The 13,240-nt window shown below is 42.1% G+C and overlaps 1 protein-coding gene across 1 annotated transcript in view; it reads right to left on the reverse strand.

Moving 5' to 3' along the window:
- Positions 1–13,240, reverse strand: part of Adamts9 (ADAM metallopeptidase with thrombospondin type 1 motif 9) — a 158,423-nt gene that overhangs the window by 120,590 nt on the left and 24,593 nt on the right. Inside the window, exons 4-11 of the mRNA XM_005071171.4 lie at positions 12,665–12,954; positions 10,645–10,728; positions 10,428–10,543; positions 9,506–9,546; positions 9,278–9,383; positions 6,412–6,558; positions 4,911–5,052; positions 3,816–3,920 (exon numbers count right to left, since the gene is read on the reverse strand). Of these exons, the coding sequence (XP_005071228.1) occupies positions 3,816–3,920; positions 4,911–5,052; positions 6,412–6,558; positions 9,278–9,383; positions 9,506–9,546; positions 10,428–10,543; positions 10,645–10,728; positions 12,665–12,954 (1,031 nt within the window). The remainder of the gene's footprint in view (positions 1–3,815; positions 3,921–4,910; positions 5,053–6,411; positions 6,559–9,277; positions 9,384–9,505; positions 9,547–10,427; positions 10,544–10,644; positions 10,729–12,664; positions 12,955–13,240) is intronic.

The following is a 13,240-nucleotide window of genomic DNA, read 5'->3' on the forward strand; positions in this document are numbered from 1 at the left end:
TTTTGAAGACAAAGTCTGGCTACATAGTCCTTACATGCCTGGAACTTTCTATGTAGACCAGGCTGCCCTTGAATTCACAAAGGTCCATTTGCCCTTGCCTCCTGAGTCTTAAGGTGTGCACTACCACGCCAGACTGTAAAATTTTTGATCCTCTTTTTTTCCCCCATACTTTGTCTTAGATCCCACTTTGCACATAAGTAACATCATAGACTATACTGACCTCCCAAATGCTCAAGAGGCCACATATGGTTGGTGACCATCCAGGTGGCATAAGAAAGCAGGCTGAGCAAGCTATGAGGAGCAAGCCAGTAAGCAGCACCCCTCCATGGTCTCTGCTTCAATTCCTGTTTGCAGTTTCCCTCCCTGCTTGAGTTCCTTTCTTGACTTCCCTCAGTGAAGGAATGTGATCTTCTCTCCCCAAGTTACTTTTGTCATAGTGTTTAATAAGCATTAAATGGCCATTGGATTGGGCTGAAGTCCTATCAGTCTTTTGTTGTACGCATGTGCACACACACATGTGCTAGCATGTGTTTATGCGAGTGTGGAGTGGTATGTATATCTGCCTGTGTGAGCATGTACAGGGGCCAGGAGAGGAAACAGGGTGTTATCTTGTATCACTCTAATAAGGTGGCTTCTTCATTTGAGACAGTGTCTCTCATTCAACCTGGAGCCTCTCTCTTCCTACCATAATGCTGGGGTTACAGGACTGTGTGTGGCTATGCATAGCTGTTTACATGGATGCTAAAATTTGCTCTCAGGTTCTCATGCTGGCATAGCAATCACTCATACACACTGAGTCATCTTCTGCCCAGCCTTTCTTAGAAGAGTTCAAAACCATTCATATGACATCTCTCAAACATATACCTTTTTAAGAGGTCAGAAAGGGGATGTGGAGGCCAAGTTTGTTTTAAGAACTCTTGAAACAAGAGAGTTCTGAGCCTCAGACTCACAAGCAGCTTTAAAATGAAAATGTTCATGGAATTAACAGAGAATGGAGAATATAAGGAGACATTAGTGAGTCATCCATCAAAATAGCATTGTGTTAAAGTCTAGCTCAAAATAGATTACCGCTGAGTGAGTGGAGCTGAAAGAAGGGAAAGTGGAAGCAAAGGTCCTGGGGCAAGGAGAGTGAGGATGAGCTGGTAAATGGAGAAAAGGAACACACTCTCAAATCTGAGCAAGCAACACGAAACAGCGAACAAAATAATTACAACTTCTATGCCAGCGTAAACATTTCCTTTGGTCCGAACAATATGAAGAATATGTGTACATCTATCTATCTCTGTTTCTAGATCTTTTTTTTGTTTGTTTGTTTGTTTTTCGAGATAGGGTTTCTCTGTATTGTTTTGGAGGCTGTCCTGGAACTCACTCTGTAGACCAGGCTGGCCTCAAACTCACAGAGATCTGCCTGCCTCTGCCTCCCGAGTGCTGGGATTAAAGGCGTGTGCCACCAACACCCGGCTCTAGATCTATCTTTAACAAGAGCCATTAGACCTTGTCAATGTTCTAACACACAATTAAGAATGTGTTCGAGGCTGGGCTGGACTGATAGCCTCCAAAACAATACAGAGAAACCCTGTCTCGAAAAACCAAAAAAAAAAAAAAAAAAAAAAGAGAGAGAGAGAGAATGCAACTTATCTTCTCTGCACAGTAATTTTTCTAAAACTGGTCAAGACTATACACATCCTGTGGAAGGCTTGAACTCCACGCTCTAGGTGAACTCATTGAGCACTGAAGACAGGATCTTCTGAAAGGTTGCCTGAGACCCCAGCAGAAGCTGTAAGACTGCCCTGTGCTGCTTTCTCTTCTGACTGGCTGCAGAAGCAGAAGTTGAGAAGCAGACATAGTGGCCCTGTTCTTTTTGTGATTCATAATCTGTGGGAAACCTTGCAACTGCATGGGGCTTGGGAGTCTCTTTGTGACAATCCCACTAAATACAAGTCACTTCATCATCTTCTTAGGAATGCTCTTTTGTTGTGATTTTCCCAACAGTAACAAGTGTCAGAAACAGACATAGTGAATGGGTATCAGACAGATAAAGAGCCACAATATAACGTCAGTGATTTTGCTGAGCTGATCAATCTGAGCAATACAATTGGCTAGCTCTACCCTAATCAACTAACCAAGTTGTCAAGTAGGAGTCATGCTTATTGTTAGCTGCCAGGTGAGAAACTGGCAGCCATCTCTGGGTTACTGTGTTTAGAAGGACTCAAAAATTATATCTTGATTATGTAAGAATGAGTGTCATGTTCAATTTGTAATGACTGCTGTGGAAATCCGAGAATTACATTCCTCCAAAAACCTGTGGCCCTACACCTACTCATACGCTAAGGCTTTCTTTTTTAATGTGTATACTGGTGTTTTGTTTGTACATGTCTGTACACCACATGCATACGGTAACAGACAGTTGTGAGTCACCGTGTGTGTGTTGGAAATTGAACCTGGGTCCTCTGGAAGAGCAGTCAGTGCTCTCTCTCAACCACTAAACCATCTCTCCTCCCCGGCACACTGAAGTTTAGTGCTCCACAAAAAAATTCAAACTTCAATTTTTGAACAAAGAGACATACTTTTCTTTTAAGTTAATGAAAGTTCCAGAACCTCTAAGTCTATTGTCTCTTTCTAGGCAATCACTAGGGATAGCCTCACTTTGAATTATTTTTTTAGAATGGCCCAGGGGAAGTGGAGGCATGAGCTAACTTTGCTATCAACTTAATACAAAATCATCTTCAAAATTATAACTTAACCAAATAATTCCCACATTGTCTATTTACTTTAATCATTGAGATACACATGATGAAAATGGAGCCCTCATGTTTGACCACTGGAAAATGAAGTCACTCAGGGTCCATCAAGCAACCCAATGTCTCTCAGAAGCAAAAGGCAGAACCATGGTAGGGAGGGTCCACCCTGGAAGGGCTTGGGGCAATTCTTCCCCAAATGACCCGACTGATCTCAGAATAAAAAAAAAAAACTTGTTTCTTTGTTGTTTGTTTGATTCTCCAGTTTCCTATGTATAAAATCAGGTCAGGGGACATCCTGGATATTATTAAATCTACAAGGAAAGTGCAGGTACAAGAAATCAGATGTTCAAAGGAAGTAAAGCCCAGAACAAAACGAAAGTGGGAAGAGAGAAAAGGCAGGAAATGATAAGGATGACAAGAGTTTTGGAAATGGTGCCCACAGATTTCATCCCTCATGAGCGACACAAGCCGCATGGACCCAGAGCTAAAATTTCCTTCAGTAAATGGAAGTGTGGGAGAAGATAATGGAGATGATAGGACTAGCCCACTGCCATTGTGTGGAGGTGCATAGCAGGCACAGAAGGCTAGATTAATCATACTCCTAACGGCGTGGAGCTCTGTTCTCACTGGCCCACACAAACAGTGGGTTTTGTTTAGTTATTAACGGATTGATGAGAATCATTAAAACCAAAGCAGGGTCATGAGAATCTGGGTTTAGATACGTCCCAGGTAGCATCATGGTTCTATATAAAAGAAAACACCGTCCTTGGTGAAAGGCCTGGTGAAACAATAACAAGGGCATTGGCTCGCAGGGGTTTGCATTTCTTTGATTCTCATGTGCTTGGTCACAAGAGCTTGCCTGTGCCACTGTCAGAAAAGGGAAAAGAAATATCACCACACGCTAAATGGTTTATCTATTAAAATTAAGTTTCAGAGCTCTCAATTGAAAGCCATGCTTTCATCCAAAAGAATATGCGTGCTGAACCACACTGTCATGTATTACATGCCACACAGCACAGGGAATCCACCCAAGTCAGGAGCGCTGAAAGGCACCACATGGGCGGCGCTACTTGCCTTTCCAGGCTCACACTCCGTTCCGTCAGCCCAGGGCGTGTGCTGAGTCCTGCAGCCTTTGTGTGCTCCATCCACGTTATTGCACCAGAGCCGCCTGCACTGCATCTGTTCCAGACAGGGCAAGACAAGACACAGGGTGAGCAAACCGCGCAAGAATCCCTTTCAAGTCACACGCTTTGCCAGGGGTAAAAGCTGCCTTGCAAAGGTTGGTTTTCTTTTTTCCCTGATATGACATATTTATCATTATAAAGTATTTCAAAGTGCAGCCACCTAAGACACATTTCCATTCCATTAAGAGATATGGTTCCTTAAAAGCGAGACTTCCCAAAGGAGACTCTGATATCACAGGGTCCTTGGCCTGTACCACCTCCATGTTAATGGTGAGGGAACTAAGGTTCAGAGGGATGAAGGGTCCTTCTCAGAACTACACTAGAATTCTGAAAATGGGTGTGACTTGAATTTTGCTTTGTCTTAGGGTCAAAATTAGTGTGTTTGTGTGCAGGCCTGTGTGCCCATGTATGTGAATGCATGTTTGCATGCACATATGTGTGTATAATAAATAGCATGATCATGTAATTAGCCATTTTTAAGATCTCGAGGTTGTGGGAAGAAATACAGAAAAAAAATATTAAAATATATTTCTCACTTCCAAAAATATATAATGGGCAGTTATGTTCCCATCATTAATTCACAAGCAAGCCAAGGTCTTGAATATGTATTCTGTGTCCCTTTCCTGCTCCTTTTACCCCAGAGGTGACCCTGTCTTCAGCAATGCCCATGTCTTCAGGGTTGTCTATGCTTTGGTACAGATGCTTAAAAATCCACCAGAGAAACACAACTTTTAAGCTTCCTATTGACTGGAGTACACAACACGCCTTGCAACTTCCTTTCTCTACTGAGTTCTGCTTATAAGAATCACACCCATGAAGGGATAGATGAAAGTATTTCAAGGCCTACTCCTTCATGTCTGTGTGTGCAATGTGTGTGTTGGTGTAACCTGGGTAACTGATTTAGAATGAGAATCCAGTGGGAAAACGTGACCACAAACAAGCCTGGAATCGAAAGCTGAGGGCAGAAACTATCCTGAACACTTACCATATATGGGCACACCTGAGAACCTGGCCCAAAGATAAATTCACATTGTTTATTCACGTTGTAGAGGAGGCCTGGGAGTTGGGAAGGCAAAGGGTAGGTTCTGGATTCAGGTTCATTCAACAAACACTCGCCATACCCAGTGCTGTGGGAAAGAGAAACATACAGAGATGGTCAGACAGGCGCCCCAAGGCTGCAGAAAGAGGCAAGGGCCACGCACACACCTAATGGCAGCAAGAACTGTTCCTTTTGGCCTTTGCTCTATTCTCTTCACCCAAGGATAAATCAACGGTAAGTCTAGAGCGAAAGCTGTATTTTTGACACACACTTTGTAGAAAGACATTCTCCACATACGCCATAGCCTGGAGGAAATACAGTATCAGAGGGAGCACTGATGTCCAGCAGGGGCCATTATCTGTTTTTGTTTTTGTTTTTTTTTTTACAGTCTTTCCCAATAGATTGTAAATATCTTAGGGCCACAGATAGTGTGTATTTATCTCTGAAAAGGGCCCAGTCTGTAGCAAGAAGTATTCAGTGTTTGTTGAACAGGTGAGTAAGGGCTCGGTGACTCAGCAAGAAAGCATCTCAAGCCACCTGCCTAAAAGAAAAACACCAGCCTTCTAGTTCATCCAGGTTTCTGCAAACATCTCTTCTGGAAAATTTGAACCAGGTAAGTTCTTCTAATGAACAAAGTACCCCCCATCTTAGGTTGCAGAAATATAAATCAGTGACCTGAGGCACTGGCTTAATCTTTTGCACCTCTGGGAAAGCAGAGCACCAAGTCTGTGACATGTGGATGTGGTCCTTGTATAACGTAATTGGATCTTTGAGGAATCAGCTTTTTTTTTCAAAGGTAAAGGACATGAAGAGAAGAGCAGAGCAGAGAGAGAGAGAGAGAGAGAGAGAGAGAGAGAGAGAGAGAGAGAGAGAGAGAATGTACCCTTCAAATATTTGGACCCTTCATCGTCATAGCCCTCTCCAAAGACCTGATAAATTTCAAAGCATTACACAAATTCAGAAACATTTGCATATTCCCTTTAAGAATCCAAGTCTTCGCTCAGATCAGTTTGTCATCTTCCAAACACTGGGAAGGCTATGAACTAACAGATGTCATAGGGTAATTTTTGTTTTCCTCCTCCAAGGAATGTTATCAAAAGCAGCAATCCCAAAAGAATGTTAAACTCTGTGTTTTCTTTCCCTTAGACATTTACTTCAAATAGACCAGACACTAGATCAGTGGTTCTCAATCTGCCTAATGCTGCAACCCTTTAGTTCAGTTCCTCATGTTGTGGTGACTCCCAACCATGATATTTTTTTCGTTGCTACTTCATAACTGTAGTTTTGCTACTGTTGTGAATCGTAATGTGAATATCTGATGAGGGGTATCTGATATGTGGTCCCTGTGAAAGAGTTGTTCATCCCCCTCACCCCCAAAGGGGTTGTGACTCACAAGTTGAGAACTGCTACACTAGGGGATGTTACTAAAAGAAAGTTGAAGCCTTACTCCAAGAACTCAGTGATGTATTTTCGACTGCACTTTGACCACATCCAAGGGTTGGTATTGAAGTTCAATGTTGGTGCCATGACGTTCTGGGGGCTCTTAACACCTTCTTCTTTGCACTTATTGCTGTCATCATGAGGCATATTAAACCTAGAGTCAACAAAACAAAGGTGAGAAAGTAAGTAGACACCAATGGTTCATGCTGCCATTGTTGCTTAACAATTCGTTAAGAGGAAACTGTAACTGCCTATTGTGCTATGCAAAAGAATCTGAATCCAGGTAGCAGAATAAACTGTAAGACAATTCAAGATGGAGCTACAGAACACAAGGGGTTTTGATACAATTTAATATAAAGAACCTTTAGTGGATGCACGGCCATCTGTTGGATGTTAAGTATGCATTTTTGGAACTGCAGAGGCTCTGAATGTGCTGTGGTTGGTGCTAAAATACAGTAGTTGGAAATCCTAATAGACAGTTAAAGCACAGTCCATAGAGTCAAGATTTTGGCAGCATGCTCTACTATGGTCATATAAAGAATAAATCAGTGTCAAAAATGGAAGCCAAGAGCCTTGTAATAAGAGGCCTTGCATCTCCCATTTCTGGGCCAGGATGACAAGCGTGTTTATCAAGTAACGTGCCATCATAAAGATATGTAAAGTGTGTGCATGAACTTATAGGAAGGGACCCAGAGACCAAAGGCATACAAATCTAGCCAGCTGAAGGCAGAGATGGCAAAGGGATTTACGTGCCAATGCCAGCTGACAGGAACTGGCTTCCTGGAAAGCCAGGCATATAAAGATTCTTAAACTCCTTCTCATTCTGCCTGAGAGGAGGCTGTGGAGCAATGCCAGGGTCCTCGTGGGCTTGGGCGGGTAGCAACAGTGTTCACACATACTTTCCATTCTTGGCTTCACCAGAGGAAATGGGGGAAAATGATAGCATTTCCTCAGTGCACACCCCTCATGACCCACATGGCCTTCCAGTCCAGGCAATTATCCATCAGGTGACAAGGTCAAAGGATCACCTTTTCTCTCTGGGAAAGACGGCTGTCAATCAGAAAACTGAACATGTGGTTAACTGAGCACCAAGAGAGGAATTCCCTTCCACAATTCATGCTGAACTCAGGAAATGTGAATGAGAAAGAAAGCTGTAGAGCTGTTTCTTGTAAAGGAAAAATCTGGACTAGAGCATAGGCATCTACTCCCCTAATCCTTTTGTGTTCTCTTTCTTTTTTTCTTAAAAGATACGGGTCCTTCAGTTTGCCAGTAGAGATGGAAAAATGTGATCTGTATTAGATGAATTTACTAAAAGTTTTAATACCGTAGGCCCATTTCTTCAAAGAAGATACGCTCTGGCTTGCAGGTGCCAACCATAGAGTCCACATCACCCCGACTCCCTCTCGAGCTCACTTCAGGCAAGGGGAGCATTTGAACCCTATGCACTTCTTTCTCTGTGGCAGACAGGATCTGCCCTTTATTCCCAATTCGACATAACTAGGTCAATTAAGTTTACTTATTTCATCCCAAATGAACAGAAACTCATTTCCATTTAAATAAGCACCCTTGCTCACTGGTGGAGCTGTAAATAGCTATTTCTTTTAAATACTTACTGACCAATAATAACTAAGACTGCTCACATCCATAGTACACTAGGATGCATATTCTATGTTTCGAATGCTCTGTTTTGTAACTCATTCAATGCAGTAAACAGTACCGCTAACTCACTGCATCAAAGGGTCATGCATCCACAGGTTCCACCAATTGTGGATGGGAAATATTTAGTGGGGAAAACAAACATGTGTCGGTACAGAACATATACAGACTTCTCCCTCCCTCAGTCAGTATAATAGCTATTTGTATTGTATTAGGTATTATGAGTCATCTAGATATCATTTAATGTATACAGCAAGTAAGCACAGGTGACATGAAAATTCAATGCCTCTTCATAAAAAGGGTTTGAGTATCTGTGGAGTTGGTATTTATGCCAGGTCCAGGAACCAGCCTCCCACAGATACCCAACAATGAGTGTACTATTCCCCACACTCTGTAGACGAGCAACTAAGACACAGAGAGCTTTCGTCACCTGATAATTCAGGCCATAGTGTTACTTGGATGGGGAAACCTGGAAATATAAATCATCTTGAGGATTCTCTGTGTTTCATATGTCTCAGGAAACAGAAGGAACAAGGAGATGTTGACTAAGGCAGTCTGTCCTGCCTGCACTGAAAGCCTGGATTCCATTCTAAACATCAGATCTCTGATAATGTTTCCTTGGAGAAAACAGCAAAGGTGTGTGAAAAGGCAAAGGGTGAAAGGCACTTTGGTGAATTGCAAAAACACTCTCCCAGAAAAACAAACAGGGAAAGTTATCTCATAATGGCCACATTCTGATCATAATCTGGAAAATGGATCTCTCTGCATCTTTGTTCAACTTCTTCCCTGAAGGAGGGACATCGCTGTTTTAGATGCTAACTGTCTAAGTTAGTATAGTCACGTAAATCAGTTGGAAATGATCTGGATTAGTTAAAATCTATGGACCAGAGCAACCTTCCAGGCATATTGTTGAGTCAAGATAGTTCTCCAAGCTAATCCATCCTTGATGTGCTATAATGCATCAAAATGCTTCTTTCTTTGAGTCCCCAGTGGGTGGAGAAAAATTATTAGATTTTCTCTTCAAACGTAAGCAGTTCAACCAAAGACAGAGAACTAGGGTTGAAGAGGGTGAATTGCCTTGATAGCAATTTCTCACAAAGCTCAGCTCCTTCGATCCTGTCACATCTACTCTGAAGTCTTGGCTCCATGAAAGTTAAGAGTATACTCACTGGCAAAAAGGAACCAAGTTTTAGGAGACTATGAATGGAATGACTTACACATGCCCCAGCTCATGGGCTATGGTGAAAGCTGTGCTCAACCCACTGTCTTCACTAATGGAACAACTTCTATAGGGGTCACAAATGGTTCCCAATTCAGCAAGACCTATTAGAAGAGAGGGGAGAAAGCAACATGGATTTACTTTGAAAAGCAATTGAAACTCAGAAGAGAAACAACAAAGGAACCATCTTAGCCATGGGGACATACATGTATGTACAAGGACTCACCTAAGGTGTCACATTTGTCCTGAGCTCTGCAGATATCCTCCCTAAAAGCAAAGCAGACTTAGGTTGTGACAACACCAGAGTAAAGGTCAACACAAGAAAATCCTCAGAGTTCCAGTTCATTTTAGGAAGGGAACAACAAAAACGTATACTAGCAAGACCGGAGTTTCTCAACCCCCCCCAAATGTCACAGCTTTTTGAGTACATTTAAGAGGGGTGATGGGCTAGGGGTTGTGACTTAGGTGTATAAAGTTCTCGTTCAAGACCCTGGCAAAGCCTTGGATTCAATTTCCAGCAAGGGCTTGTGGGGTAATGAGAATGTTTATGACTATGTCAGAGATGGTTCATAAGAGAAACTATTAAGCCAGCATCTCCTTCTTGCTTGTACATTCTTAAAACATTCTTTGAGAGTAGCTCATATAAAAATTGGGACATTTCTCATTTAAAAAATTCTCCTTTCTGGTTTCTTGCAAAAAAAATCGCATAAGTTGGCCACACTAGACTTAGGTCCTACACGGCAGCCAGCAGTTGGATGTGGTAAGCAGCTTCCCTTGCTGTAGAAGGGCATTTGCTTTTAGACCTGTTTTATATACTGAGTCCTCATGGGGCATGTATATGATAGTGATTCTCAGCCAGAATGGTAGCTTTCCCTCACCGTCAGGGTACATACAGCAGTGTCTAGTGACACTGCCAGTTGTCATAATTGAGAGGAGAGCACTCTACTGATGTGTGGAGAACAGGGGTTAGGGATGCAAAGTACTGCAGTGCTCAGAGCAGCCGGTTCAACAAAGAATTGTCTGCTATTAACTGTCCATAGGGACTAAGCTGAGAAGCTCCCTAGTAGGACTGGCTACCAGCAATGCAGGATCCTTCCCATCAACTTGATCTGACACCAAGAGATACAAGGAATCAACAATCCACTTACCTTGTGACAAGAACAGCAGTGTCATGCTGTATCCCACCTAAGTGGTTCTTGGAATGCTGCCACTGGCAGAAGTTTTTTAATGTTGCCTGGGCATTGAAATTTATGGAAGGTCCTTCCTAAACACAGAGAAGAATTGCTCTTGGTCTATGCAACAACACCAATTAGATATGCCATTTCGGATACAGATAGAAAAAGAGAGAAAAATAAACTTTATTACCTGTTCATTATGAATCACAACTAAGTTCACAATAACAATATTAATTAAATTTCCAATACTTGAGTCTTTATAGATAGAAGCTACCTGCAACCGAGATAAATTTTTCAAAGTTAATGGTGGACTCTGTGTAAGCAATAAGCAATTCACTTCTTAGGTTGGGTTCCAGCACTTCTTACGTTTCATGCAACACAAATGTTTTACAGTTCTGAATGTTCATTGCACAAACACTGACTTATAGTCTCTTTGTAAAACTCATAGATGGCAGTTTTAGCTAAAAATGAGCTCTAGCAAATTTAAACTCGGAGGCATTTTCTCTTGAAGCTGAATCATTGTATGACTTGACAGTTATTTGTTCCAAAGCATTGCATACTAATTTTCCATCAAGCACTTTCCTGTCATTTGGAGTCCTGGGTTCCCACATAAATGCTGGCACTCGTTCCTCATGCTCACTGTCCATTTATATGCTCAACAGCAGTGTCACTTGTTTCTGCATTGGTTTGTTATCCTAATTTATTATGTCAGCTACATTCACTGTCACTTACCATAGACTAGATTCTGGCAGAAAATTGTAAATAGTTGTTATGTCATATTGACTAGGGAATGATAAGAAGAAAGTCTGTATGTGTTTAGCAGACTTACAAGATTTTTTTCTGAAGTGTGTGTGTATGCATGTGCATATGTGCATGTATGCATGAGTGTATGTATGTGTGTGTGCATTTGAAGGCACAAATACGAGTGTGCACACGGAGTGGGTTTTTATTCTCGGGAGCTGTCCACCTTGATTTTTTGAGATAGGAATTCTCACTAGCTGAGAGCCTGTCAATGGGGCAGTCCACCTTTCTCTACCTTCCCAAGGCTGGGATTACAAGCGCATAGACCCACATCTGATTTTTTTTTTTTTGGTTTTTACGAGACAGGGTTTCTCTGTATTGTTTTGGAGGCTGTCGGTCCATCCCAGCCTCGAACTCACAGCGATCCTCCTGTCTCTGCCTCCCGAGTGCCTCCCGATTAAAGGTGTGCGCCACCACCGCCCGGCCACATCTGATTTTTACATGTCACTATGATTGAACTCAGGTCCTATGGTTGTAAGGGAAGCACTTTGTCAGCGGAACTATCTCTCCAGTCTTGCCAAATATTTTTTGATACATGGTTAGTTGAACAGGCAGATACTGGATTTTGAAGGCTTAGTATGGAAAACACTTTGTGTAAACTCTTTCATCCTATGTGTTGAAATGATATTCTATGGGTACAAAAGTAGATTAAAAGTAATTTTATCTGTTTTATTAGCTTCTTTAAAATGTACCTACTAGAATATGCAAAGTTCCATATGTGAATTAGATCGTATCTTTATTGCTAGAAGCAGCAGGGGCTTTAACAATGTTTGCTTCTGGGAAGGTGCAGGAACAGGTATAGAGACTTTCTAATCCTGCAGCTTTATTGTGCTTCCAAAATAACACAGGAGTACAGAAATACAGAGATTGGTAGGCTTCATCCCTTTCCTACTTGATTATAACCCTAAGTAAGAAGCAAGACTGGGTAGACACATTCTGAAAAAGCATCATAGGTGAGAGGGACTGCAAACCAGCACCACACAGTGCTACCAGGCTCTGCAAAGCTCCTAAGTTAGACAGAGAACATGAGGTTCCAGAACAAACAAGCTGAAGGTCACACATAGCATCCAAGCCACTTGCTAGCTGTGCCTGACCATGGGCAAGTGACATAACCCCTTGGAGAGTCATTCTTCTTATCTACATAATGAGGATGGTAGTTCATCCTAAGCCCATTGCCAGAAGGATTGGAAACAATGTTTTTCAAGTAGTAAGTAAGTGCAATATCTACCAGAGAATCAACATTCACTAGTGATATCTACAGAGAACATCCACACACTCTCTTTGGACATTTGCCTGAATGGCTGACACACCAGCCCTGACTGATACTACAAGCAGAATGGAAAGGAAAACCCATCCTCCAGCAGCACATTGAGTCAGCTCATGAATCGCCTTCTGTGTGGTATACTTACAATTGACATCAGGGTTAAGATATAATGTTGAAGGTTTGATCCATGGTATAAAACCATTCTGTGGTCAGCTACCACCATCACTTCTACAAACCGTGGATAGGACAGAAAGCGTTTGGTCCTTTTGTGGTTCTTCCTGTCCCTTGTGCCATTTGTCTTGGTGCTGTAACCAGAGAACACCTTTGTTGCCAAGCCGCTCTTTAAAAGTGCCACGTCGTCGGCCAGGCTGTTCCGCTTTCTCCGTTTTTGCATTCTGGTTTTCTGCTTGTCTTTACTGTGACTATTTTTCGGTTCTGTAATAAATCAGATAACATCCATTACTTACATGGCAGTCTACACTTACACTAACAAACTGTGTGTGTTTTCAAATGATGTCTTTAGGCGGTAGGGAGACCGTTCAATCAGTACAGTGTTTGCTGTCCAAATGCAAGGACCTGATTTTGGAGTCTGGATTCCTGACACCCACAGAAAGGCAGGTTGGTTCTGAGAACCAAAATATTGTGGCTGGGAAGGCAGACTCAAGCAGATTCTTGTAATTCACTGGTAAACCAGTATAGCTGTATTGGTGAGCTTTGAGTT

The sequence above is a fragment of the Mesocricetus auratus genome, unplaced genomic scaffold, assembly GCF_017639785.1.
Source record: "Mesocricetus auratus isolate SY011 unplaced genomic scaffold, BCM_Maur_2.0 Super-Scaffold_100676, whole genome shotgun sequence".
NCBI lineage: Eukaryota > Metazoa > Chordata > Mammalia > Rodentia > Cricetidae > Mesocricetus > Mesocricetus auratus.